This window comes from Scylla paramamosain, chromosome 47 (assembly GCF_035594125.1).
Source record: "Scylla paramamosain isolate STU-SP2022 chromosome 47, ASM3559412v1, whole genome shotgun sequence".
Taxonomy (NCBI): Eukaryota; Metazoa; Arthropoda; class Malacostraca; order Decapoda; family Portunidae; genus Scylla; species Scylla paramamosain.
The window spans coordinates 4,382,501-4,407,500 of record NC_087197.1 but is presented as its reverse complement, the minus strand read 5'-3'; the positions used below and the strand labels follow the sequence as shown (position 1 = coordinate 4,407,500).

Below are 25,000 nucleotides of genomic sequence, written 5' to 3'. Positions count from 1 at the left end.
AAATAATTAACCTAACAATTATAACTTGTTCTTTATGATAATTTCATGACAAACTTCAATGACATATAGAGAAATTGAAGAATGAACCGTACAACTTTAATTAATTCTTTAAACTAACAATATGAACATTGGTGACACAAATAAAAATAAAATAATAAACTGAACAATTGTAACTAATTCCCAAACTAACCTAACTATGGCAACATTAACGACACAATGGAAAATGAAATAATAAACTGAACAATTATAAGTACGTAATTCTCAAACTAACTTAACAATACGAATGTTAACGACACAAACAAAAATTAAATAATAAACTGAAAAGTAGTATCTAATTCTCGAACTAACCTTACTATGGCAACATTAACAACACAAATCAAAATGAAATAATAAAATGCACAATTATAAGTACCTAACTCAAACTAACCTAACTTCTCCATCTGTCTAGTCACTGTTCCTCCCTCTGACATGTGATATCACCTGCTTCACTGCTCTATGTCATTAATATTGCATCTTTTTTCTTTCAACCTAACCTAGCCTAACCTAACGACTAACCTAACCTAACATTAACGACAAATGCTGAAAAATGAACCACACGATCGTTGCAAGTTCTTTAAGCTAACAATGCAAACAGTAACAACAGATATGAATGAAATAATAAATGAAAAGTAACTAATTCTTAAACTAACTTAACAACACAGGTAAAAATTAAATAACGATTCCTGGACTAGCCTAATTACAGCACCACCAATGGCACAAGTAAGAATCCAGTAACTAACCACACAATCATTACTAACTCTCAAACTAGGAGTAAAAAATAACAATAGATTAAAATAGAACTATAAAATTTTCTTTACCGTAAAAAAAAAAAAAAAAAAAAAAAAAAAACTGCCAAACTGACAAGGAAAACTCAATAACAAAAATAAATAAACAAATAAATAAAAAAAAAACAAATGACATCTTGCAACCCAAACTTAATTAATTACCTACACACCTTAGCCACACCTTAATTACACCAAACACAGGTAACACAACCACCACCACCACTACCTCAATTACTTAACAAGTGACACCTGGCAATCCAACCTAATTAATCACCTGTAGTGCTGCCAACACACCTTTAACACACCCTAGTGACACCCAGCACAGGTAACACTCTTCCCCTTTACCTTAACCTTACCTCACTTAATGACCTTCACCTGGCTCTCTACACCTGAATGCCTGCACACCTTGAAACACCTGCTAATTAACATATCCCTATACAGGTAACCCCCACGCACACAGGTACTCCACAGGTAACACGCAGGTAACTCACAGGTAGGCTAACATGAGAGAAAAAAATTAGTAACTTCAAAATCATGTTAGTACCTTTCACCTTGAGTTTACCTGGATCACGGTGTTAATTAAGGGTCAATTAGCACCTGGGGTGGTTAAAATACTGATGTGAGTTTAGAATACACCTTGGTTTGTTTATTTTCACTGAGGTTTTGATTCTACAGGCAAAACATTAGGTGGTCCTCTCTCCCCTGGCCAGCTTCTCTTAGCCAGCGCCTCCACACTCACCTGAAATAAGCACTTTGGGGCATAATTCTTCTGTCCTCAGGCGCCCCACACCTCCAGCTGGTCTTCAGGTCCTCCTCTGCACAGTCCTCAAGGGCGTGGGTAGTCGAATTCACCTTAAAAATGCGAGAAAATAGACGAGGAGATAGTCACTTTCCCATGTTGATACCTGTCATCCGGGACCTGCTGTGTGGGGGAGAGTCTGCCCCCTCTCCCTCCTCTCCCTCCTCCTCCCGCCTCCTCTCCCTCACCCCCACCTCCCCTACGCCATTTTAAACCCCTCTCGCCCTTAACCCCCTCAGAAAATGGCTCTCAGGTCAGATAGGGTGTTATTACAGGTGTGACCAGGTGTGTGGTGTGTGAGGTATGAGGTGTTGTGGTGGTAACGTTCTCTGTGGTGACGGGCGTGGCATTGCGTTTTCTTTGCGTGGATGGGGAACAATGGCTGTTTGTTCTGTGCCAGGGCTGTGAAATCTGACACTCCACTACACTGGCCTGACCCTCACACACCCCCTTAACTATAACCCCAGTATAAGGGAGATACGTGCTTTATCATTCTTTTACGGCTCCATTTTCTTCTCCGGGCCCCAGGAATGTTTGAGTGCCCCCTGGTCGGCCCCCTCCTCGCGCCAAGCCATACGAGTGTCTCTTAATGGTTTTAATGGACCAGTGCCTCCTAATGGGGTTAATGGCACTTGATGCTGGCCAGGCACACCTCCCGGCCCCTCGAGTGCCAGCAGGTGGAGGCACTGGCTAAGCGATACTTTCTGAAAATTGATTAGGGTTTCATTACTTTTCGCTCGGTTAGAAATTCTTCGTTCTTTTCTTTCAGTTTAGGGTTATAAAAGTTGTAGTGTTTTTTTTTTTTTTTTTTTTAAGGGTTGAGAATTGTTGCTTATGGTGTTTGAGTAAGTGGATGGTTTGTACGTACGTATTAATTAGTCGCAGTTTCCATAATCTGTTACAACGTAGTTTGCTTAATAAATGTTCTAAGTTTTCATCGTTTCTGCTACTTGTTAGACCAGAGAGAGAGAGAGAGAGAGAGAGAGAGAGAGAGAGAGAGAGAGAGAGAGAGAGAGAGAGAATAAACAAGTAAATATATTACTAAATAATATAAATGAAATAAATGAAGGAGGAAGAAGCGGAAATGTCTACACACACACATACACACGCACAGAGAGAGAGAGAGAGAGAGAGAGAGAGAGAGAGAGAGAGAGATCCATTACAACTACGAACATTGAAGGTTGTGAAACATTTGAAAACCTCTCATTATATATTTAATTAATCTGAACACTTAAAACAGGATTAGGTACCATAACTTAACACACACACACACACACACACACACACACACACAACGTAATTCTTGACCCACACAGCATTCAACTCCATATAAAGTAACACACATCTTTCATTCCCAACATGCCTACAGACCCACACCATCTAACCCCCATACGGGAGAATCCAACACTATAGACTACAGCAATCATCCTTATGTAAAAGTGTTGGGAAAGGGAGAAAAAAGGGGAGAGGGGGCGTCTAACTATTCCACACTCCACATTAGGTACAAAAGGGGGCGGAAAACAAGTGATATATTTAATAGCATATATATATCTTACTCTTGAAGTCTGCCTATAGAGGTACTAATATTAACCCATAGGGAATGAATAAGTTAAAGGGCGCACAGTTTCCCTTGTTCCAATCCTCCTTTCGCTAAGCCAAGAAGGGATTTAACAGTAACTCTCTTAAAAGTGTATATAGATATTTGGGAGTGATAATGATTATATATTACTTTCCCCTTTCTAGTGAGAGTTTTAAACATTTTCTCTCTGTCTTGCATTATTGCTGTCTACTGAGCCTCGTACACAGTGACACACATACACATTACCACTATACAACCCATGTTTTCTGGAGTAATATTAGACAGTCAAAGCGTGAGTCTGTGGTGAGTGTGGTGGTGCGTGATGGCTGTGTCTGCAATTATATAAATACCTGCTAACCAACATTGCACATGTCAAACACCCTCAATAAAAAATAAATAAATAAATAAAATAAATAAAAATAAAACAAATAACAAAATAAATAAGTGAAAATAAATAATAATGTTTTGGCCTGTATATGAGAGCTGTAGAAAAAAAAAAAAAAAAAATTGCCGCACCACACATCAGTTTGCTCAAGTGTTCTGAGCGTAACATTTACTTGAAAAAACGAATAAATACAAACTACTAATTCTATAAACTGCAGCCACAATCCACAAATCATTCTGGTTCAGATTTTATAAACTGAAAACATGTTAATTTGTACACACTGCAACAATGTTTTCTCAATTAATCCTTCCCAGACTTATGATTATAGGCACTGCAGCCATGTTTCCCTAATTATTATGGTTCAGATCAATAAATTGACAAACACATTAAACAGACTGCAACAATGTTTTTCCTGATCATTATGGTCCAGATTTATAAGTTGAAAACATCCTAAATATTTCTAGTGCATGTTGAAGGAATGTCTTCTTAATTATTCTGGTAAAGATTTATAAAAATGAAAAACACTTTAAAAATTTCTACAAAAAAAAACGATATAGTTTTCTCAAGTCTGGTTATGAACTGAGCACAAAACTAATGCAGGTCAGTGACACACTGATGCACAACAGGTGACACAGCAGCTGATGCAGCAGCACTGAAGGGAGGCATGTGACTCACAGGTTCAGGGGGCCACACAGGGATCACCTCTTCATGCAGCCACCTTGCCTCCTAAACTTAACCTGACAAAACGATGCTTAACTAAGACAAAAGAGGAAACCAACACAGCAGCTGGCATGTTTGCACCAATAATTCAGTAAAAACTATCAGCTAATCATCATGTAACTTTCCTAAACCACTTGCAGTGAGGTGAGACAGAGACCCACACAGTGGTGCTGGCTGCCAACACACTCAAAGTCCAAGGCTCTGTAACTTGTTCTTCCATGAAAGAAACCCACAGAAACAGGCAGATCTGCACCAAAAATTCATTAAAAACTCAATTAGTGTTTCATTGAAGTAGCACACACACACACACACACACTCACAGACCAATTGTAGCAGCCAGAGACACAAAGCCTCAACACAGCCCTGTGGTCCAATATTGTTGTCACTCAGAGGTTCAGCTGCCAGCAAGGCTCTCCATGGTGGCTTTGTCTTTCCTCTCGTTCTGTTTCTCAAAGATTTCCATGAAGGCCACAGGGCACCACATTACCCAATTTGTAATTTTTCTTAATGCTTTAACCCTTTCACTACCAGGACAAGTTTTTCCCACATTAACCTACAATTTTATGCAGCACATTTCTGTCAGTCTCTTAAAAAGATGTGTATCAAGAAAAGGTGGAATGAAGCTCCTGTCCTCTCGTCCTTCCTCGGCATCCCTGCAATAGTCTCCTGCAGCATCCAGGGTGGTGCCGAGGGGCGCCCACAGCAGTGAAAGGGTTACAGCTTGACATGTGGGAGCTCAACACTCACCACTGACTCAGACAATACAACACACTGGAGGTATAACTCAATGCCACACAAAGGTTGTTGTCAAAACACTCCTGCCTGCCTTGCCTGATCAACAACAGAGCAACACAACCTAATTCAAAGAGAACAACTCAGTAAGGACTCACACATTACAGGGAGCCAGGAACATAACCTCACATCAAACAAAATTATTGTCAGAACACTACCGAACTAAACAAACGTAAAAACACAGCAAATATAGCACATGGGGACCCTGGCAGCATCGGGGGAACTCAGGACAAAAATCTGAGTCAGGAGGGACTGCATGAGACATCACATCATCAGTATCTTGGGGAAGCGACACGACAAGATGCACCTCAGACACTCCCAGGGACATGCTAAGTAGAGAGCTGGTGAGCGCCGGTCAAGCGAGAAACACAGCCAGTTTTGTTGTGAATACTTCATGTGAGACTGGAGAGAGGCTGGTGAGGGGTGACTGTACCCTCCTCCCCCACACACACATATACACACACACTCGCACGCACACACAGCAGTTGTAACACTAATACATCCCTTCACCAGACACTGTATGTACACACTTTCTGTGAGAGTCAAGGTGGTGGTGTGCCGTGACTAAAAGAATGTACTGGAGAAAGACAAAGACAGGCCAGTATTCAAAAACACTGCTCCCTCACCACAACTATTTTCCAAGGCCAGAGAGATGATTAGCTGGGTTCTCAAGACTGTTTCTCCTGTTAATAATGTAGAAATCTTGATAATCTGTCACTAGAAACCATAAAACACCTTAAAAACCAGTCACTTCAACCAGAACTTTTTGAAAGTAGTGGAGGTGTGGTGCAGAAGTGTTTCAGAATGCGGTCCTGAGAGATAAACAGTGAGCAAGACCCTCAAGACAACGGAACACTAACCCCTGCACCCACCAACACTCTGCGCCACAGCCAGGAGAACAGGTCTGAGAAACACCGAACGACCACCACAGACGAAACACACACGCCAGAACTTAAGAAAACACCCTCAAAGCCACCACAGCTGCACATCACCCACAGTACAGCACGGCAGGCAAAAAGGGGGAGGAGTGAGGTGAAGGGTGAGGTGATGGAGGTGACAGGGGGGGGGCAGGAGGTATGGGAAGGCTTGACACACGCACCCACAGACCACAGTATGGTACGCATGTACACCACAACACTCGCGGTGGCCAACCACATTCGCCACAGTCGGCATGGCTCCCTCGGCACCCCATCGTTCGCTGGCCCGCTCGTCACACCCTTAGGGGAGGTGCGGGCCCCGGGGTCACCGCTGAGAGATGCGGGGGTCCTCCTGGGAGTCTTGGTACAACACCACCGGGAAGTCCGTGTGCAGGCAGGGGAACGGCAGCCGCACGTCACCCTACAGGGGAGTGGCAGGGTGAGGGTGGGGGTGTCTGGCAGGGAAGCTGGCTGGCTGAGTGACTGAGTGCATGGTAGAGTGATTGGCTGGTTGGCTGAGTGACTGGTAGAGTGACTGGCTGGCTGGCTGGCTGAGTGACTGACTTGCTGGCTGGCTGAGTGAGTGACTGGCTGGCTTGCTGGCTGACTGACTGACTGACTGACTGGTTGAGTGAGTGAGTGACTGGTTGAGTGAGTGAGTGACTGGCTGGCTAATTGACTGATTGGCTGGCTGGCTGGCTGGCTGGCTGGCTGGCTGGCTGGCTGACTGACTGACTGACTGACTGATTGACTGACTGACTGAATGATAATGGCCATGACTGACTGTTCATGTCACTGATTTTTAAATTGGTTTATTGACTGACAAGTTGATTACATGACCAACTGGATGGTTAACTATCTGACTGATGTTTTGACTGAGTGGTTGACTAACTGCTTCACTGAGTCACTGGTGGGCTGGCAGACTGATGGATGCCTGGTCAGCTGACTAACTTACTCAGTCTTTCAAGTTAGCACTGCATCTAGTGGTGTACTTTGACACCAACAAAACAAAAACAATAACAACAACTACTACTATACTATACTATTACTACTACAACTATACTATTATTTCTCCTACTACTACTATTACTACAACAACAACTACTATTACTACTACTACTCTACTATTACTACAACTACAACTACTACTTTCACTGCCACTAGTTCTACTACTAATACAACCACCACCACAGCAGGAGGGGTGACCCGGGCTGACCTGCGGGGTGAGGTTGGTGAGGATCTGTCGCATGGTGGCCTTGACGCCTCTCCTCAGTGGGGGAACCTCTTCATAGAACTCGTGTGCCACGTCTCCATCCTCGTCCAGGTACATGGAGCTGCAAGGGGAAGGTGATGTGAGTGTGTGGGGCAGGGGAGGATGATGTGAGTATGTAAAGCAAATCAAACTGGAACTGGCTAAGATGTTTTGCTGCTGCTGATTCTGTGGTGCATGGAAGAGTGGTGCAGGTGTGTGGGTCACTGAACTAAACTGAAAGTGACAGATGTCTTGGTGGTGTGTGCTGTGCTGTAGTCTCTACAGTGGTAGAGTTGTATGTCAGTGCCTGTTACTGTCAGGAATGGTTACTGTCTCAGCTAAAAGTAATTATAGCATGTTACTGATTAAGCTAAAATTTATAGCATTTTGCAACATGAATTAGAAATCATGTTTCACAGACTGAACTCGCTCTACAGTCACACTCTCCCACCAGTCATCATGTCTGTTGTGGTTTTAAGAAAGAGACAAACAAAAGAGTATGTACTGTAAAAAGCTGCAATTTACAGTGCATCCTTGATTAATGAAGGAGTCCTGTTCCTATGTCATGTCACCTGTGTTGATGCTACAGTACTGTATGGTCATCATTTACGACATAAAACATAACTACTGTACCCATATAAAACACATGGAGAACATGAAGGAAATAAAAATATAATTAGATAAATCAGTAACAAAATAAAAATCAGCCAAGGGGAAATGTACAGGGACAAGCACTGCCAGCGTCGTGACAGACAGTCATAAACCGAGGACTGCCTGAACTATGTCCCCACAGGTAATGCCGCCTCACTCTCTCCTCAGGCTGGTAAAGATAACACAGATCACATTGCTAAGGGTAAGGCACATGATACTGAAGTAACATCTGCACTTTTATCTGAGTTTGATTAGGTTTACATTTATTCACTTTAGTTAGTTTCTGATTAATACAGTCTGGTTAGGTAAGGTTCAGATTAATGCAGCTAAGTTAGGTTAGGTTCTGATTAATGTAGTTAGGTTCAGATTAATACAGCTAGGTTAAGTTAGGTTAGGTTCAGATTAATGTAGTTAGGTTAGATTAAATTAGGTTCAGAGTAATGCAGTTTGATTAGGGTTAGTTTGATTCAGTTCATGTTTCACTGTGGATTTCTTCATTATTTAGCTCATGATTTGATAGACAAGGAAAAAAAAGGGAAAAAAAAGAAAAGAAAAAGTATTACAATATTGTCCTATTAATAAACATCACAATCTCCCAATTAGTAAGCTGAAGTCATTAATTTCACAAATAACCCTTCATTCTTCAGCTCACACTTTGACTAAATTAATAAACAATTTAATAAAAAAAATATCACATTTTTGCCCAGAAACAAAAGAGTGACTATCTTGAAAACCACAGACTCAGATCATACCCGTGACCCTGGCGGCCTTGGTGTGGGTGAGGTGGGTGACAGGCAGCCCTTCTGGATAACACTGAATTAACCTGAGTCTTCCATCTGAGGGCTAGGTTAGGTTTAGATAAATTCATGCCACTAATTTCCTTGCCAGTCCCTTCATTATGCAGACGCGGGGGGGAAGTTTCCAGAGGGATAAGACTTGTGCACACGCTCTCCTCACTCGGGCGAAGGGCGAGGCATTATTACTCTACAGGTAGCTCTTGCAAGTAAAGGAAGAGGTGAAATGGGTTGGAAAGCGGGTAAAATGATTGGAAAAGATGTGAAAAAGGCAGAAAAAGGAGGTAAGAGGGCAGGAAAAAAGAGGTGAAAAGTCAGGCCAGTGTGACGCACGGAGGACGTTTCCAGAAAGATAAGACCAGACTACCACCACACTCCCCTCACAAGGACGAAGGGCGAGGACAAAGATAACTAAATAAAGAAAAGAAAACGAGGCAAAAAGACAGGCCAACTGAGACGCAAAAAGGACGTTTCTAGAAAGATCAGACCAGACAACACCACTCACCCTCTCCTCATGTAGACAAAAGGCGAGGCAAGTCTCTTCACGGCCCTCTCACCGCTCTCCCTCCCCTCCACCTCGTCCGTGCCGCTGCTCATCCATCTCTTCAGTTTAGACGTGCTGCTCCCCATTTTCACCCACTAAACGCCTCTGGCTCTCCCTTTCCTCCTCTCCTCTCCTTCTCTCCACCCCGCAATGTTTTGATCCAACAGCTGACGGCCGCCAGAGGATCAGGTGACGCAATAATAGGGTTGGATTCTTCTTGGATTCTCTTCGCGTGTTGGGTTGCGGGCGTTGATTCTCTCAAGGCTCGTGGTAGATGAAGTGGTGTTTGATTTTACGTTTTATTTTTATCATCATTTAATAATATTATTGTTTTTTTTTAGGGAGTGTTGTTCTTAATGTGGATTTATTTATTTATTTTTTTTGTGGTTATTTAAGCATTGTGAGTAAAAAGTAGTGATCTCTCTCTCTCAGCATCATTGTTCTCTCTATTATTATTATCCCAACTCTCTCTCTCTCACAATAAACTTAACCAAACCTAAGAGTAAAACAAAGTAATCAGGAAAAAAAGCCATCCTTTAAATTCACCATTTTATTATAAACAATTTTTGGTCCAATGCCAAACATGAACTATTAATCAATACATGCCGCATATTTATATATGGAGTGAACCTGAATACATGGCCCAGAAGAGTATGTATATATGTATGTATTTATGTAGCAGTAGTAAATATCTTTTGATCATTACATGCATATAGGAAGAACAGTTAGCAAGTACACACACACACACACATACATGGTTGAGGAAAATGAAACAAATAGATAATGAGACTATTACTAAAGGAAGAAAGAAAATCCAAGGAGAAAAAGAAAAGAAACAGTGAGAGAAGAAAAGGTGGAGGAAAAGGAAATAAAGAAGAAAAAACCAGATTACATAGGGCCATAAAAAAAAGAAAGAGAAAAAAGAAAAATACATAAAAGAAATACTTGAACAATGAAAACAAACACACACACACACACAAACTGTCCCACTTTTCTACATTGAACATCCTTGGTCTGTCCTTTTCTTATAATCTAAACTGGGAACTTCACATCTCACCTCTAGCTAAAACAGCTTCTATAAACTTAGGCATTCTGAAACATCACCAGTTTTTCTCGCCCTTCCATCTGTTAACTCTGTACAGGGGCTTTGTCTGTCCATGTAGAGAGTATGCTTCACATGTCTGGGAGGGTTCCACTCGTACCACTATTCTAGACAGGGTGGAATCAAAAGCTTTTCATTTCATGAACTCCTCTCCTCTAACTGACTGTCTTCAGTCTCTTTCTCATCACCGCAGTGTTGCATCTCTAGCTATCTTCTACCAATATTTTCATGCTAACTGCTCTTCTGATCTTGCTAACTGCATGCCTCCCCTCCTCTTGCAGCCTTGCTGCACAAGACTTTCTTCTTTCTCTCACCCCTATTCTGTCCACCTATCTAATGCAAGAGTTAACCAGTATTCTCAAACATTCATCCCTTTCTCTGATAAACTCTGGAACTCCCTGCCTGCTTCTGCATTTCCACCTTCCTATGACTTGAATTCCTTCAAGAAGGAGGTTTCAAGATACTTATCCTTCAACTTTTGACTACCGCTTTGGATCCTATTCAGGGACTGGCATCTCAGTGGGCCTTATTTATTGGATTTTGTTGCCCTTGGCCAGTGTCCCTCCTACATAAAACTTTCCACACACAAAGTTTACAATAACAAACACTCTTTACTACTGCATCCAGGATTTGTCCTCATTCTCATGTCCTCTTGGCCTTCCAGAATACACAGGGTAAAAAAAAAAAAAAAAAAAAAAAAAATACCAGGAGACAATTCCTAATATTAACTTTGTGATGATTAATGATCATTACTGTATTTTGGTCTGAGTGTCTATACTTCACACACACACACACACACACACACACACACACACACACACACACACACACACACACACACACACACACATTATGGTGACTCGCTATACATACACACTTACAATGCATTACAGTGATCTAGGATAGTGACAATAATAAATAGTAAATGAAGGTCTTAGGACCCATATTCTGAAACACTATGCTCTCTCACCACAACTATTTTCAAAGGCCACAGAGATGATCAGCTGGATTCTCAGGAGTGTTTCTCCTTTTAATAATGTTGAAACCTTGTTAATGTTACTAGAACCACACAAACTCTGAAAACCAAAGTAACTTCAATCAGAGTTTTAAGAGTATTTCTCCTGTTAATAATGCAAAAATCTTAAAAAGCCATATAAACACTTAAAAAGCAATGTAACTTCAATTACAGCCTTTTAAGTGTTGAAAGTATAGAAATCTTATTAATCTGTCACTAGAACCATGGGAACATTCTTAAAACTTCATGTAGAGCCTTTTGGAGGTGTGGCACAGAAGTGTTTCAGAATATGGTTCTAGTTGTGAGGTGTGTGTGTGTGTGTGTGTGTGTGTGTGTGTGTGTGTGTGTGTGTGTGTGTGTGTGTGTGTGTGTGTGTGTGTGTGTGTGTGTGTGTGTGTGTGTGTGTGTGTGTGTGTTTGTAATATTAAAGCTGAAGGGAAGTGCCAACATTCTCCCCACCAGATTCCTGACAACTAACTACACCCATGATAAAAAAAAATAATAACCTAACATAAGGTTATACAAGAGCAGCAAAATTTACCATGGGATTTTGGAGTGGGTAGGAATCTTAATGGGTGGAATTTACATAGAATTGTGCATATGTTTCTTAATTTGATGTGGGGAAGACATTGCTATACACATTGTACACTTAGACTATAAAGAATATATTAATTTTCTGACTGCTGTGCTGGTCTTAAACTTATTATCATTATTATTATTTTTTTTTTTATTTATTTTTTTGTCAGTGAGCTCTTTTTCTTTTCAGTTTTGTTGACCTTGAACAGAACTGATCTTACAAAATGAAAGAATAAGTAAGATAATATAAAATAATATGCAAATAAACAACAACAACAACAATAATAATAATAATAATAATAATAATAATAATAATAATAATAATAATAATAATAATAATAATAACAACAAGTAATGAATAAAAATAAAACATAACTGAAAAAAGAGAAAAAAGAAAAAAACAGTCTGAAGATTAAAATAATAACAATTACACCAGTAAGCCCTGACAGAATGCCACCACACACCGTCACACCACACTCAACCACTCACCACCAGGAAGTGTTTGAGTGACAGGCCTGAGAACACCATTACCACTACCCCTCCACTGTACACACACACACACACACACACACACACACACACACACACACACACACACACACACACACACCTCACCTCCCTTCAGAGCACCACAGGAGTATACTGATATGAAGGAGGAGAGAGTTTGCCTTGAGAGGAGGTCACTGCTGCACTGTTGGGGCCTGAACCCTACCAGGACTCTCATGTGAATTGAAGTGATTCAGATGAATGCCAAGTGAAGTGACTGAGGTGAATGTGAAGTGCAGTGAGTGAATGAAGTGAATGTGAAGTGGTGAGGTGACTAAGGTGAATGTGAGTGTGACACATTGCCAGGTTTCTCAAAGAGTGGTGGATAAATGGAACAGACTCAGTAATCAGCAGGTTGTTAGTGCTGAGTCATTAGGGAGCTTTAAAACAAGATCAGACAAATTTCTCTTGTAAAATGTGGGAAATTTGATGTGCTTGACATTCTAAGTCTTATAGAATGCTGAAAATTTTATAAAATATTACAAGTCACGGAAGAAATTTGACAATTATGATAAAACAAATAAATAGTCCAGTATGTAATGAGTGACATGAAATACAGGGAGGTCCCGATGATATGAGCAGTTAGGTTCCATTTAAATTGCTCATGTAGAAAATTTTCATATAGCAAAACATAACTAATAGCAAAAAATGGTAAAGTTCAGTAAGTTTTCAAGCTAAAATGTACAATACCAAAGCTAAAATGTATGATACCAAATGCAACAAATGTGTCATATTACAGAACTGTCAATATAGCAGCCTGGAAGAGAAAACAGCATACAAAAAATATGATTTCATATCAATTAAACACACAAAACCTGCACAACACTCACCAATGTTTAGTTAATGGTGGTGGAATCAATGGCTGGCAGGGGAGAGGGGAGGGGTGTGCAGTTCTCTTCCAGTGTTCACAAACATATCCCTGTGCATCTGAACACAGCACATCACCACACAGCCTGGGTGTGTCAGTGGGAGGGTGCAGGAGGGCAACCATTTTAAACTTTGTAATTTTACTCGCCTGGGACTGAAGCTTGTGTCATTGGATACTTGCTCTCGTATAAAGAAAACGGTCTCTAATTTACTCATCTTGTATCATTGGTTTCTGTATAACGGACGTTTGTATAATGGAACCTCCCTGTAAATGAATGTATGAGAATATCAGAGAATAAATGAAGCACTTGAACCAGCAACAAAATATTGCACTTTGTGAGAAAAACTTGACCGATACAATAAGGCAAATAAACAGTGCAGTAAGTAATGAGAGGAGTGAAATAACTGACAACATTTAAGCCAGCAAACATCATGGATCTTATAAAACATCACACATTATGAAAGAAAGTTGACAAGTACAATAAAAAAAATAAATCAGTCAGCAAGTAATAAATATGCGACATTAAATAACTGACATTTGAACCAACAAAACATCATGGATTTTATAAAACCAACCTTCATAAGTAAAATAAAAAGAATAATCAAGTCAGTGAGTAAGAGGTGGAATTAAATAACTGATACCAAACAATTACACCTTCAAGAATTACAACAATTTATAAATAGAGTAAAAATCAAATAAATAGGTAAATAAACGAATAAATCATGTTATGTGACTGAAACTGAAATAGATCAGTGAATAATAAGTAGAATCAGACAAGAGAAAACAAACATTTACACCGACATCAAGAATTATACCAAATAATTAACAAATACAACAAAAAATAAACAGGTAAATAAATGAATAAATGAGCTAACTAAATAAAAATAAACAGATAAATAAGTGAATAAATGCTAAATAAAAATACAGTTAAATAAATGAATAAATGAGCTAACAAAATAAAAATAAACAGATAAGTGAATAAATGAGCTAAGTAAATAAATATAAACAGATAAATAAATGAATAAATGTGCCAAGTAAATAAAAATACAGATAAATAAGTGAATAAATGAGATAATTAAATGAAAATAAACAGATAAATAAGTGAATAAATGAGATCAATAAACAAAATAAACAAATAAGTGAATGACCAAAGTAAATAAAAAATGAACAGTTTAATAAGAGAATAAATGAGATAAGTAAACAAAAATAAACAAATCAAGCAACAAGTATCTAATATGATGTGGTGTGAGTGTACACAAAGCCTGGCATCCACTCACACCGCCGAATGACGGCTGGCGGTGAGTGGTGCGTGGTGCTGCGGTGTCATCCACTACACTAATGATATCTGTCAACGCTGCTGCCACCTTAACCCTTCACTGTCTGTCAACGTTAGATCACTGTGGTAAAGTGTTTGGATGGTCACGGGGAAGATAATATGAGGTTAATTCCATCTTTGCTACACTATACAAGGGTTTTAAGACTGTGGTATGAGTATTTTAAAAGGTGTAGATTATGATGAGAAAGATTGACTGCCAGTGAAAGGGTTAATGATCAACGCTGCAACAATTTCATAACTCAGTAAAAATAAATGAACGAAAAACTATAAGAGATAAATAAATCAAATAATAATTGTCAATTGCACACATGAAAAGTGAGAATACACTGGTGATTCTTGCAGCCATCTTTGTCAACACTGTGCACTGCTTGGATATACCTGAGTGAAAAAAAAAAAAAAAAAAAAAAAAAAAAAATAAAATAAAATAGAATAAATAAACAAACATCATTAATTACAAACTTGAAAAACGATGATGTGAATAATTCCTGCCGTCATCTTAATCAACACTGCGTGGTGATTTGTGATATGTGAGTAAAGAAATAATATACATACATAAAATCAAAGTAAAATTAAATCAATTAATAATAACAACATCAATTACAAAAGTGAAAAATGAGAACACAGATAATTCCTGCTGTCATCTTAATCAACATTGTGCATGGACTTGAAATACATCAGTAAAAATCAATCAGTCAATCAGTAAAACTAATAAAATAACATATTTCATAACAAACAAATAAAAATAACAATTTCATCAATTACAAGCGTGAAAAATTAAGAATACATTGTGATAAGTTGTGCCGTCACCCTAATGAACACTGCTGTAAGTCCACACACACACACACACACACACACACACACACACACACACACACACACACACAGTAGTATCATCAACTATAAACGTAAAAAAAAATGAGAATATTAACAATACCTGCTACCATTTTAATCAAGAATGTGCAATTATCTTGAATACCTGAGTAAACCAAAAGAGTATATCAATAGCCTGTGAACACCCAAAGCAAACAATGACAAGAGTGTGGGCAAAGCAACAGAGGCGGCATGGCACAGCAGAGACACACACTGCTTGGGAGGGAGTGGTGAGACATAACACCACCAACATACACACAGTGCAGTGCAGCAATGAGGGAAGCTGGCTGAGCACTGAGGCGCCCTACTAGATCCTCATGGTGGCAAGGGAAGCTAATGTGAAAATTGACAAAAATTCATTAAAAAAAGAAAAAAAAAAATGAACATAAAAAGAAAACTGATAGTGTTTCAAAATAAAGGAAAACTGATTATGCATAAAAATAAAAAAAAATAAAATAAAATATAATGCATTGAAAAAAGAATTAAAAAAATAAAAATAAATAAAAATAATTCCTACTGTACTGCAAAGTGATAATTGTACAGAAGAATTTGTGGAAATGTGTGTGTGTGTGTGTGTGTGTGTGTGTGTGTGTGTGTGTGTGTGTGTGTGTGTGTGTGTGTGTGTGTGTGTCCTTACCACCATGGCTTTGGCTCTGAATATCACCTTGGAACAACACAAAATAAACTCCCATATGCAATGAAGAACATAACTTGTGGCAGAAGAAAACAAACAAGTCTCGGTCTGAGGGATCTGTGTGTGTTTGTTTGTTTATCATCTTGGGGCAACACGACGCAAACTCCCGCAACAGACATACAATATTTACGACCTTATTACACAGGGATACAGATTAAGTGACCAATACTGAGATGAGGCTAAGAGTGGTGGCCGTCCAGCACACAGGCAGCAACACACTGCTGCCTTCACCATTAGCATGAGCAAACCTTTCACTGCAACACACAGCTTTCATATATTCACTTCCTTTCTGATGCTTGCTTTTGTACAACAGTCTCTTGAATGGTTCTGTGGCTAAGAGAAACAGAAATAACTAACTTTCTCTACCTCTGTGGCTGAGAGACAAAATGAACTTTCTCTAATTTTGTGGAGAAAGAGACAAAATTAACAGACAAAATCAACTTCCTGTTCTCTAGTTTTCAGTCTTACCAGCACAAATAAAAAGTGAAGGTGCAGTTTAAAATGTTAATTAATTTGCATTTTAGCTTCTCAGTCTGCTCTCCCCTCATTAACCAACAACAATAACATGCTACAATTTAAAATATGAATTAATCCCTCCTTCAACATCTCAGTGTGTCCTGCCTTCCTTTACCACCACCAATAAGAGATTAAGGTGCTGTCTTGTATGTTAACTCAACTCTTTCTTGACTTCTGTGTGCTGCCTTCCTTTACCACCCACCAATAAAATCCCAAGTTGCTCCATCATCTCAGTCTGTCCTGCCTTCCTCACACACACACACACACACACACACACACACACACACACACACACACACACACACACACACACACACACACACACACACACACACACACACACAAGCTAGAGACATGCATGAGGGACTGTAGGTAAGTTTCAGCTCACTCACACCCCCATGAGCTCAGTCATAACCCAGGGAAATATAAATGCACGTCACACATCATGCCACCCCTTCTGAGATTCCCTCACTAATACATCTAACCTTGCACTCTCTTTGGTCTTTCTTTGTGATCCTGTGTTCCTCTCTCCAACTGTTCTTTTAGGCAGATCTACACTAATACTTCTAAGATTTCATTCTCCTGTTGGTTCTTCCCCTTTCTCCTTTGTTGCTTTAGACAGGAGGAGGAGGAGGAGGAGGAGGAGGAGGAGGAGGAGGAGGAGGAGGAGGAGGAGGAGGAGATGATGTGGAAGAGTTGATAAGGAAGCATAAAAGGAACAGGGAAATGATGATGATGAGGTGGAGAAGGAGAAGGAGGAAGAATTGATAAGGACAAGAAAGAAAAAATAAAAAGATGAGAAAAATACAAATAAAAAAAAACAACAGAAAACAAAAAAAAGAATAACAACAACAGGGCTAGTAGTCAAACAGGAAGGAGAGGAAGAGGAAGAGGAAGAGGGAGAGGGAGAGGGAGAGGGAGAGGGAGAGAGAAAGGAAACAAGGGGCATGGAGGAGGGATGTAGTGAGGGGAAGGAGAGAGTAAGAGGGTGAAGGAATACTGAATGAAATAATGAAGTAAGAACAAAGTTATTTAGGAGAGTGGGAAAATATTGGATACAGAAAACCATAACTCAAGAAGTAGAAAAAGAAGAAATGAGAGAAGAAGAAGAAGAAGAAGAAGAAGAAGAAGAAGAAGAAGAAGAAGAAGAAGAAGAAGAAGAAGAAGAAGAAGAAGAAGAAGAAGAAGAAGAAGAAGAAGAAGAAGAAGAAGAAGAACAGGAGAAAAAAAAAAAATCACAAGACATTTCTTTAAAGGCACTTAGGCTGACACACACACACACACACACAAACACACACACACACACACACACACATGACTGGTTCCCCTTTAGTATGCATATATAATTATAATACACATGAAGACAAACATACACAAATACACTAATTTAAGTTATATATATATATATAGTGTAAAGAAGATCCACTCTCTCTCTCTCTCTCTCTCTAAATGCCTCACATATTTAACAACTACATTATGAGCACATTCTCCTATACAAACCTACACACAGTCACATCTCGACTCACCAAACACAAGTCTATATTTTGAAATGCCTTGTTCTTTCACTACAACTGTTTTCAAAGGCCACACTAATCATGAGTCAGGTTCCCATGGGTGTTTTTTCATTAACAGTTAAAAATTTCCATTTCACTATCACTAGAACACCCTTGAAACTCTCAGTAACTTCCTGTAAACACCCTTGAAAACCCCAATAACTTCCACAGCAGCCTGTCAAACCATCACTGGAACTATGAAAACATCCTTGAAAACTCCAATAACTTCCACAGCAGCCTGTTAGAAGTAGTCACAGATAAGATACTGAGATATTTGAGACTACGAGTAGAAATGACAGGCATGGTGATAACAGGCATGGTGATGACAAGGGTGCTATAGTTCTGTCTGGTTTGCCTGATGTGCATCCTCCTCTGGTGAGTGTATGAGGTCGTCCTGCTCCCTGGGTGGAGGCAGGACGGGCAGGGCACACTTGGAGGGGTGCAGCTGGGTGTAGTAGATGCCCATGAACACCAGACCCAGGGCAAAGGCCATCAAATGAAATACCACCGCTGCAAAGACGTCAAGGAAATGTAAATGTGTCAAGAATTATGGTTTGTTTTCCTCACTGATGCTTGATTTTGTTTTGCTTGTCTTGTTTTTTTCTTTGAACACTCTTTTATATACAATGGAACCTCAGTTACCAAACGCCTCCCTTTTTGAACAATTTGGATTTCAAACAAAATTTTGAACCCATTATTGCTTTGGTTGTGGTACCATAGTTTGATTCTAGAACAAGGTTACTTAATTTCAAATATTAAAAGACATAGCAAAAGTTTCTATAAATATCTACTTTGTTTTTATATATTTGGAGGAGAGACACAGAGTGTAAGACAGTAATTCAATATTTGAAATAAAGTAAAGGTGATCCTGCTGATAAGGATGTAAACAAAACAGTTTTTGGCACTCAGAAGTAATCCCAAGCCACCTGTTCCTCTTTCAATCACCCAGAACACCATCACTACTGCACAACTGCATTTTTCCAGTAGCTTTCCCCAGCAGCAAGATGTCTAAATGTTATGATCATCTTCATTTTGGTGGTAAGTGGGTTGCTCCTCTCTGTGTCCCTCTGCAAGGCTTCCCTCACTATATCGGTCTAAACAGTATCTTCTGATGAGTTCTGTATCACTAAGTTCATTCGTTACATCCTTTCTGTATAAATAATTTATGAGCTGGAGATGTTGTGAAGCAGCCATCTTGGATGTGAGAGTGCCTGTCATAAACTGCTAAGACAGGGTAGACTGGTGTCTGGTAACAGATTAATTCATTTTACATTGATTCCTATGGGGAAAATAGTTTGGGTTTTCAAACAATTTGGATTTCAAACGACATTCAGGGACGAATTAAGTTCGAGAACCAAGATTCCACTGTATATATATATATATTTTTTTTTTCAGTGTATAATCAGAGCTGACTACAGGAAGTATGTGAAGAATTATGCCAGTACCAGTGTCCATCTTACAGAAAAAATAATGAATACAAATTTTTGAAATGCATGAAATGAAATAAAATAAATCAATAAGTAAGAAATGCTACATACTTTATTATTTTGCCAGTGCCTCTCTTACATAAAAAAAATGAATAAATAAATAAAAATTACAAAAAAATAGAGATTAAAAAATGCTGCATGTTTTATTCATTTCTGATGCTTAACTAATTTTTGTTATATTTCTATGTTCCTATGCTCTTATGTGCCTATGTTTGGCAACTCACCTGGGACATAGTACCAGACAGCAGGGTCAGCATACAGGAGGAACAACACCAACAGTACCAAGTTCTCCACTTCCCACATGGTGTAGTAAGCCACATACTTCCACCGTGTTGGCTCGTCCTTGTAATTCAGGAACACAAAAATGTACACCGCTCCAAACACCAAGCTGGAGATGGTTGGGTTGGATTAAATTAGGTGGATAGTGTCAAGTTGGGTTAGTTTGGTTAGGTGGAAAGGGCTGGGTTAGTTTGATTAGGTGGACAGGGTTAGGTTAAGTTAGGTGGATAGGGTTTGGGTGAGTACTTGGTGGTATGGGGAAAGTATGGTGGTGTGTGTGTGTGTGTGTGTGTGTGTGTGTGTGTGTGTGTGTGTGTGTGTGTGTGTGTGTGTGTGTGTTTATGTAGGAGGAACATAAAAAAAGAAAAAAAAAGCCCACTGAGATGCCAGTCCCCAAATCCAAAGCGGTAGTAAAAAACTGAAGGGTAAGTGTCTTGAAACCTCCCTTTTGATGGAATTCAAGTCATAGGAAGGCGGAAATACAGAAGCAGGCAGGGAATTCCAGAGTTTACCAGAGAAAGGGATGAATAACTGAGAATTCTGGTTAACTCTTACGTTAGAGAGGTGAACAGAGTACAGGTGAGAGAAAGAAGAAAGTCTTGTGCAGCAAGGCATGGGAGGAGGGGAGGCATGCAGTTAACAAGATCAGAAGAGCAGTTAGCATGAAAATAGTGGCAGAAGATAGCAAGAGATCCAACATTGCAGTGATGAGAAAGAGGCTGAAGACAGTCGGTTAGAGGAGAGGAGTTGATGAGATGAAAAGCTTTTGATTCCACCCTGTCTAGAAGAGCAGTATGAGTGGAATCCCCCCAGACATGTGAAGCATACTCCATACATAGATGGATAAGGCCCCTGTACAGAGTTAGCAGTTAGTGGGGTGAGAAAAACTGGCAGAGATGACTCAGAACACCTAACTTCATAGAAGCTGTTTTAGCTAGAGATGAGATGTGAAGTTTGCAGTTTACATTATAAGTAAAGGACAGATCGAAGATGTTCAGTATAGAAGAAGGGGACAGTTAAGTGTCAATGAAGAAGGGATAGTTGTCTGGAAGGTTGTGTTGAGGTGATAGATGGAGGAACTGAGTTTTTGAGGCACTGAACAATACTAAGTTTGCTCTGCCCCAATCAGTAATTTTAGAGAGATCAGAAGTCAGACATTCTGTGGCTGCCCTGCATGAACGGTTTACTTCCTGAAGGGTTGGACATTGTTGTTGTTGTTGTTAGTAGTGGTGGTGGTAGTGTGAGAATGTGCTGTCACTGTTGTTGTTGTTGTTGTTACTGTGAATGTGTTTTTTTTTTCTATGTGTTGTTGTTGTTGTTGTTGTTGTTGTTGGTGGTGGTGGTGGTGGTGGTGTTATTGCTATATTTGCTCCTGCAGCCAAATATTTCTTGCCATTTTCGAATCAGTGGGAACAGAGCAAAGATACAGCTTGAAAGTTTAAAAAATACACCATTCAATACACCAAATATAAAGACAGACAGTTATTTAGTGTATCATTAAACGTCACTCACAATCCCTCATTTATAGTCACACCACCACCACCACCACCACCACCACGTTACAAAATGAACTATTCAATACACCAAATATGCAGAGAGATAACTGTTTAGCATATAATCAAACTGCCTCACAAGTCATTCATCATCTCTATGCAGCCACACCACCACCACCACACCACCACCACCAGTCCTCACCTCATCAGCACCTCAGAGAAAATGGAGGTGCAAGCTTCCCTGAATGCACGACACAGCAGGAGACAGGCAGCCATGATTACCCAGTGGCCCAGGCAGACCCACATCACCACCATCCGGAAGCAGGAGGCGAACAGCACCAGTGCTGTCACCCGGGCGGCTGAGGACGGGTGAAATATGAAACAGTGACCAGAAACCTTTGCTCTCTCACCATGACTATTTTCCAGATGATTACCTGGGTTCCCAAGGCTGCTCCTTCTTTTAATAATGTAGAAATCTTGTTAATCTGTCACTACAACTTTAAAAACACTCTTCAAAAACCATCTTCTGAAACGCTTTCCTCTTTCACTACAATTATTTTCCAAGGCCACAGTGATGATTAGCCATGTTCCCAAAGCTGCTTCTCCTTTTAATAGTGTAGAAATCTTGTTAATCTGTCACTACAATGGTAAAAATACTCTTCAAAACCCATATTCTGAAATGCTTTGCTCTCTCATCAAGATTATTTTCCAAGGCTACAGAGATGATAAGCAGAGTCCCAAGGCTGCTTCTCCTTTCAATAATGTAGAAATCTTGTAAATCTGTCACTACAACTGTAAAAACATCCTTCAAAAACCATATTCTGAAATGCTTTCCTCTCTCACTACAATAATTTTCCAAGGCTACAGAGATGATTAGCAAGATTCTCAAGACTGTTTCTCCTGTTAATAATGTGTAAATCTTGTAAATCTGTCACTAGAGCCATGAGACACTGCCTCGACAACACATTCACTCTCTCACTCATGCACACTGGCTTAGGTTGGGTAAAGTTAGGTTAGGTAAAGTTAGGCTAGGTTATTGAATAATGACCTTACAACACATCTACTCACACACTCAGGCACACTGGGTTTAAGTTAGGTTCTCACACACACTGGGTTAGGTTAGGTTCTTATGTACACTGAATTAAGTCTGGTTAGGCCAGGTTAGGTTAGGTTAAGTTAGGTAAAGTTATGTTTGGTTGTTAGGTAAGATTAAGGTAAGTTTGGCTAGATTATTAGGTTGGGCCAAGTAAAATTAGGTTTTCTTAGGTTAGGTTAGATTAAGTAAAGTTAGATCAATAGGTTTGGTGGGTTAGGTAAATTTAACTTTGGTTAAGTTAAGACAGATTAGGTTAGGTCAGAAAAAAAAATTGGTTAGGTTAGGTAAAGATAAGTCTGGTTCATTTTAGTCAAGGCTAGCAGTGTGTGAGCTGCTGAGTGTCTCACCAAGACAGAAGAGGTGCCACAGGAAGATGACAAAGGAGCCCAGCAAGGAGATGTTGTTCTTCTCCAGCTGGGTGAAGCGGCAGCCCCGTGAGTAGGCCATGACACCCCACGCCAGGCTGACCAGCGAGGTGACCGACCCGAAGAAGATGACATACCCTGATGAGGGAGGATGGTGATTATGGTGATCCTAGCAGGATGTATGGCTGTCTTTGTAACCTTTGTAAAACAGACCTATGAAAGCTTAAAGTGTTTAAAAATACAGGTTTCACTAAAAGTAAAACCTGTCAACCTATCAATGGAACCTTGAAAACACCCTTGAAAACCCCAATAATTTCCACTGCAGCCTGTTAAGTTATCACTGGAACCATGAAAACACCCTTGAAAACTCCAATAACTTCTATTGCAACCTGTCAAGCTATCACTGGAACCATGAAAACACCCTTGAAAACCCCAATAACTTCTATTGCAGCCTGTCGTGCTATCATTGGAACCATGAAAACACCCTTGAAAACCCCAATAACTTCTGTTGCAGGCTCTTAAACTATCACTGGAACCTTGAAAACACTCTTAAAAATCCCAATAACTTCCACTGCAGCCTGTTAAACCATCAATGGAACCTTGAAAACACCCTTGAAAATCCCAATAATTTCCACTGTTAAACTATCACTGGAACCCTGAGAACACCCTTAAAACCCTCAATAACTTACACTAGAGCCTGTCAAATCACCACCCTTGAAAACTAAAACAAGACAAAACTTACGCCAAATCTTTCCATATTTTGAGGGATCATCAGTTACAGGGATCTGGGTAAGGATGTACAGCTGGAGGACTAACTGTGGTGCTGCTTCCATGAAGCACTCAAACATGCGCAGGAACACTGAGTCCGCATCCTCGTAAAGCATCCAAGTGTAAAACTGTTTCTGTCGGTGTGTGTCCCCTCGTCTCCAGTACCATCTGCTTTTCAGGCCAAAGGTCAGTGTGTCATAGTACCTGTATGGAGAAATTGAGATTGTATGATGATGAGCATGTGTTTTCAGTGCCAGGTGCCTTGTCTACAGCTTATAATAAGGTATGTGGAAGTTATTGGGGTTTTCAATGATGCTTTCATGGTTCCAGTGATAGTCTAACAAGCTGCAATGGAACTTATTGGGGTTTTCAAGGGTGTTTTTATGGTTCCAGTGATAGCATGACAAGCTGCAGTGGAAGTTATTGGGGTTTTCAAGGATGTTTTCAAGGTTCCAGTGATAGTTTGACAAGCTGCAGTGGAAGTTATTGGGGTTTTCAAGGGTGTTTTCAAGGTTCCAGTGATAGTTTGACAAGCTGCAGTGGAAGTTATTGGGTGTTTTTATGGTTCCAGTGATAATATGACAAGCTGCAGTGGAGTGAAGTTATTGGGGTTTTCAAGAGTATTTTCATGGTTCCAGTGATGGTTTGACAAGCTGCAGTGGAAGTTATTGGGGTTTTCAAGGGTGTTAGTATTTGTTCTACTCCCTTATTTAATCCCTCTGCTCCTCTTCCATCCCAACATTACCTTATGAGTGGGCCAAGCTGCAGCAGGAGAATGAGGACCCGGGCCACCCACTTGCACTTTGAAACAGGAGGTACCTTGTCATTGGACATGTCCTTGATGTACCTGCAGGGCCATCACAGGCACAGGTGAGAGAGAGAGAGAGAGAGAGAGAGAGAGAGAGAGAGAGAGAGAGAGAGAGAGAGAGAGAGAGAGAGAGAGAGAGAGAGAGAGAGAGAGAGAGAGAGAGAGAGAGAGAGAGAGAGAGAGAGAGAGAGAGAGAGAGAGAGAGAGAGAGAGAGAGAGAGAGAGAGAGAGAGAGAGAGAGAGAGATGCACTAGTAGTTTGGGCTCCACACAGAAAAAAAGATACATGGAAAGTGGAAAGAATGCAGAGGATAGCAACGAAGATGGTACCAGAATTGAAAGACATCAGTTATGAAGAAAGACTTGAAGAGA

The 25,000-nt window shown here is 39.9% G+C and overlaps 3 protein-coding genes across 5 annotated transcripts in view; all 3 read right to left on the bottom strand.

Moving 5' to 3' along the window:
- The window catches only part of LOC135094927 (serine/threonine-protein kinase PAK mbt-like), an 18,276-nt gene extending 16,454 nt beyond the window's left edge, over positions 1 to 1,822 (bottom strand). Inside the window, 1 exon segment of the mRNA XM_063995440.1 lies at positions 1,564 to 1,822. The gene's annotated coding sequence lies outside the window, so the exon portion shown is untranslated.
- A 1,004-nt stretch (positions 1,823 to 2,826) lies between these two features.
- On the bottom strand, positions 2,827 to 9,429 carry LOC135094864 (tumor suppressor candidate 2-like). Of its 2 annotated transcripts, none has more exons than XM_063995325.1 (3): positions 9,219 to 9,429; positions 7,233 to 7,350; positions 2,827 to 6,437 (listed from the first exon to the last, which is right to left on the bottom strand). In XM_063995325.1, the coding sequence occupies exons 1-3, from the start codon at positions 9,341 to 9,343 to the stop codon at positions 6,342 to 6,344; spliced, it is 339 nt and encodes a 112-aa protein (XP_063851395.1). In that variant the 5' UTR covers positions 9,344 to 9,429; the 3' UTR covers positions 2,827 to 6,341. The 2 variants fall into 2 exon arrangements, with proteins under 2 accessions (XP_063851395.1, XP_063851396.1); XM_063995326.1 differs by lacking the exon at positions 9,219 to 9,429 and adding an exon at positions 8,672 to 9,112.
- A 7,668-nt stretch (positions 9,430 to 17,097) lies between these two features.
- LOC135094829 (XK-related protein 6-like) overlaps positions 17,098 to 25,000 on the bottom strand; it is a 10,732-nt gene continuing 2,829 nt past the window's right edge. For both annotated transcript variants that reach the window (XM_063995237.1, XM_063995238.1), the window contains exons 4-9: positions 24,567 to 24,668; positions 23,796 to 24,025; positions 23,036 to 23,191; positions 21,795 to 21,951; positions 20,045 to 20,208; positions 17,098 to 18,843 (exon numbers count right to left, since the gene is read on the bottom strand). In XM_063995237.1, the coding sequence (XP_063851307.1) occupies positions 18,668 to 18,843; positions 20,045 to 20,208; positions 21,795 to 21,951; positions 23,036 to 23,191; positions 23,796 to 24,025; positions 24,567 to 24,668 (985 nt within the window). In that variant the 3' untranslated portion in view covers positions 17,098 to 18,667. The remainder of the gene's footprint in view (positions 18,844 to 20,044; positions 20,209 to 21,794; positions 21,952 to 23,035; positions 23,192 to 23,795; positions 24,026 to 24,566; positions 24,669 to 25,000) is intronic.

Excerpts from the sequence above, each read along its gene's own strand:
- LOC135094864 (XM_063995325.1), bottom strand. The coding sequence starts at position 9,343 with ATGGGGAGCAGCACGTCTAAACTGAAGAGATGGATGAGCAGCGGCACG. Across the intron at positions 7,351-9,218 it reads TTTGTCTACATGAGGAGAGG|CTCCATGTACCTGGACGAGG; the intron begins GTGAGTGGTGTT and ends TTCCCCTTGCAG. Across the intron at positions 6,438-7,232 it reads TCACCAACCTCACCCCGCAG|GGTGACGTGCGGCTGCCGTT; the intron begins GTCAGCCCGGGT and ends ACTCCCCTGTAG.